Below are 2,120 nucleotides of genomic sequence, written 5' to 3' on the forward strand. Positions count from 1 at the left end.
TTTTTACAGGTGTATTTTTAATTCTTGACCGTCGTATCTTTAATCCTGGTTTTGCAGAAAGATCTTGTTATATATGAAATGAATGTCCGTGCTTTTACAGCCGATGAATCTAGTGGGCTGGATTCCAAAATACGTGGTAGTTACCTTGGTGTTATAGAAAAGGTGATATTTACTGAGTGACAAGATTTTACGTTGGCCTTAAGAAGGTTTCCTTTGTCTTTTCCTTTTTAAACTTTTGCGTATACTACTGCAGTTTCGTTTTTATTTTGGATTTCCCTAGTTAGAAATGTGTAAGCAGGATGATTGTCTTGTATAAATTAGTCTCTCCGAAGCTCTATTATTCTAGTCTCTTCTGTCAAGCGTCAGCATTGTTGCCAAGTGCTATACCTCTTGGAAAATATGTAAAAATTTATTCTATCTTTTAAATTGTTTGACATTCCTTTCCCTATGAAGATACCACATCTTTTGGAGCTTGGCATCAATGCAGTGGAATTGCTGCCGGTCTTTGAATTTGATGAATTGGAGTTACAAAGGCGCCCAAACCCCAGGGATCATATGGTTAGTTAAATTATTGATGCCAACAGTGTGATATTTGCATGAAGATTACTGTCTGTTTTTCCATATATTTTTGGGGATTCCCACCTCCGCATTTGTGCACTAGCATGTGAACATGAGCATGTGTGTTGGTAGTTGAGATTTCTGCAATATTTGTGGTGAATGCATGGGTGGCGAGTGGTGTTGAAGACTTTGGAGCTTTTGTCAGTTGATGGGTTGGTGGATGACGGGGTTGCATCTTGCGTACTGCTTTTGGGTTCATTTTAGGGGAATGCACAGCTCCTTGTGATATTATGGAGTTTCAAAAAGATCCTACAGAAATATTTGGCTGTTTTGAGTAAGTAAGAGTTGTTAGATAACTTCAGTCAGTTATAGGATTCAATGAGCTAGAGATTAGATTTTATGTTATTGTTATATTTTTAAATTTAAAGTAGTTTCCCCTTTTTGTGGAGATTGCTATCTATTGGAGAGTCTCCTAGCCCTAGTCCTGTACTGCTCTATACATGCATTTGTGATTTACGAAATCAATATAGAGTAATATCATTTCTATTCCGTTGTGACTTTTGCCACTGAAAGAGAAGTACTTAAAACTAATAAGCACTAGATAATTTGAATAACCAATCTCCTGCACTAGATGTGCACATAATGCAAAAAGTCCTTTAATATCTTGGCAGAAAATTCTGTAAATGAAATAATCATTATATTACTGTTATAAAAATGGGAAATATAAAAAGTAGTAGTAACTGAGGCGGACTACCACTAACTAGTTACTGTTGTACATATGTTTTTGTTTCTTGATTTTATATTTGCGAGAGGTCTATGGTTGCTTGGCATATTTGTTCTTGGGTAGCCTATTCTCAAGTACCAAAATTGCATTTTCAAATCTTAGAGCTGCTTCATGGTACATTTTCAAATTTATGATCTGTACTGAATAAATGAGCTCCTCATACTGGGGTAGTACTACCTAAAAAGAGCATCTAATATGATTATCTGTAACTATGTATTGATTGCAAAGCAAAAGTGTTGGTCATACTGTATGTTTGATGAGCATAGTTTTCTTCGATGGCATTATTTTGTGCCACTAGTCTCTACTGATATATTGATGTGGGATTCTTGGGACTCCAATTGTATGAAGATCAATACGTGGGGTTATTCAACAATAAATTTCTTTGCTCCTATGAGTCGTTATGCAAGTAATGGAGGAGGACCTTCCAATGCTTCTAGAGAGTTCAAAGAAATGGTTAAAGCTTTGCATGATGCTGGAATTGAGGTATTCTTCTTACCTATTATCACTTGCAGGTTGAAAGCTTATTTGTTTCCGTCGACAGCTTGTAATTCTTCATACTGATTATGTATATAATCCTCGTTGTTGTATGGTTTTATTTTCCCCAGGTCATTTTGGATGTTGTCTATAACCATACGAATGAGGCTGATGATGAGAATCCTTACACTACATCATTTCGTGGCATAGATAACAAGGTGATTGCTTAATCATATACTATATTAAATAAATTTCCCAGTTACTGTATCATGACTTGACACTGTTACTTCTTTTTTGATATTAC

At 35.5% G+C, this 2,120-nt stretch overlaps 1 protein-coding gene across 1 annotated transcript; it reads left to right on the forward strand.

Moving 5' to 3' along the window:
• Positions 1-20: 20 nt before the first annotated feature.
• Positions 21-2,083, forward strand: LOC111378710 (isoamylase 3, chloroplastic-like). Its single transcript, XM_023001945.1, has 4 exons — positions 21-162; positions 454-558; positions 1,691-1,825; positions 1,948-2,083. The coding sequence occupies exons 1-4, from the start codon at positions 79-81 to the stop codon at positions 2,044-2,046; spliced, it is 423 nt and encodes a 140-aa protein (XP_022857713.1). The 5' UTR covers positions 21-78; the 3' UTR covers positions 2,047-2,083.
• The last annotated feature ends 37 nt before the right edge of the window (positions 2,084-2,120 follow it).

The sequence above is a fragment of the Olea europaea genome, unplaced genomic scaffold (assembly GCF_002742605.1).
Source record: "Olea europaea var. sylvestris unplaced genomic scaffold, O_europaea_v1 scaffold18566, whole genome shotgun sequence".
Classification (NCBI taxonomy): Eukaryota; Viridiplantae; Streptophyta; class Magnoliopsida; order Lamiales; family Oleaceae; genus Olea; species Olea europaea.

Bases quoted from the DNA above. Each gene is read 5' to 3' on its own strand.
- LOC111378710 (XM_023001945.1), top strand. From the start codon at position 79: ATGAATGTCCGTGCTTTTACAGCCGATGAATCTAGTGGGCTGGATTCC. The intron at 559-1,690 runs GTTAGTTAAATT...AATTGTATGAAG, and splicing joins CAAACCCCAGGGATCATATG to ATCAATACGTGGGGTTATTC. The intron at 1,826-1,947 runs GTATTCTTCTTA...TATTTTCCCCAG, and splicing joins TGCATGATGCTGGAATTGAG to GTCATTTTGGATGTTGTCTA.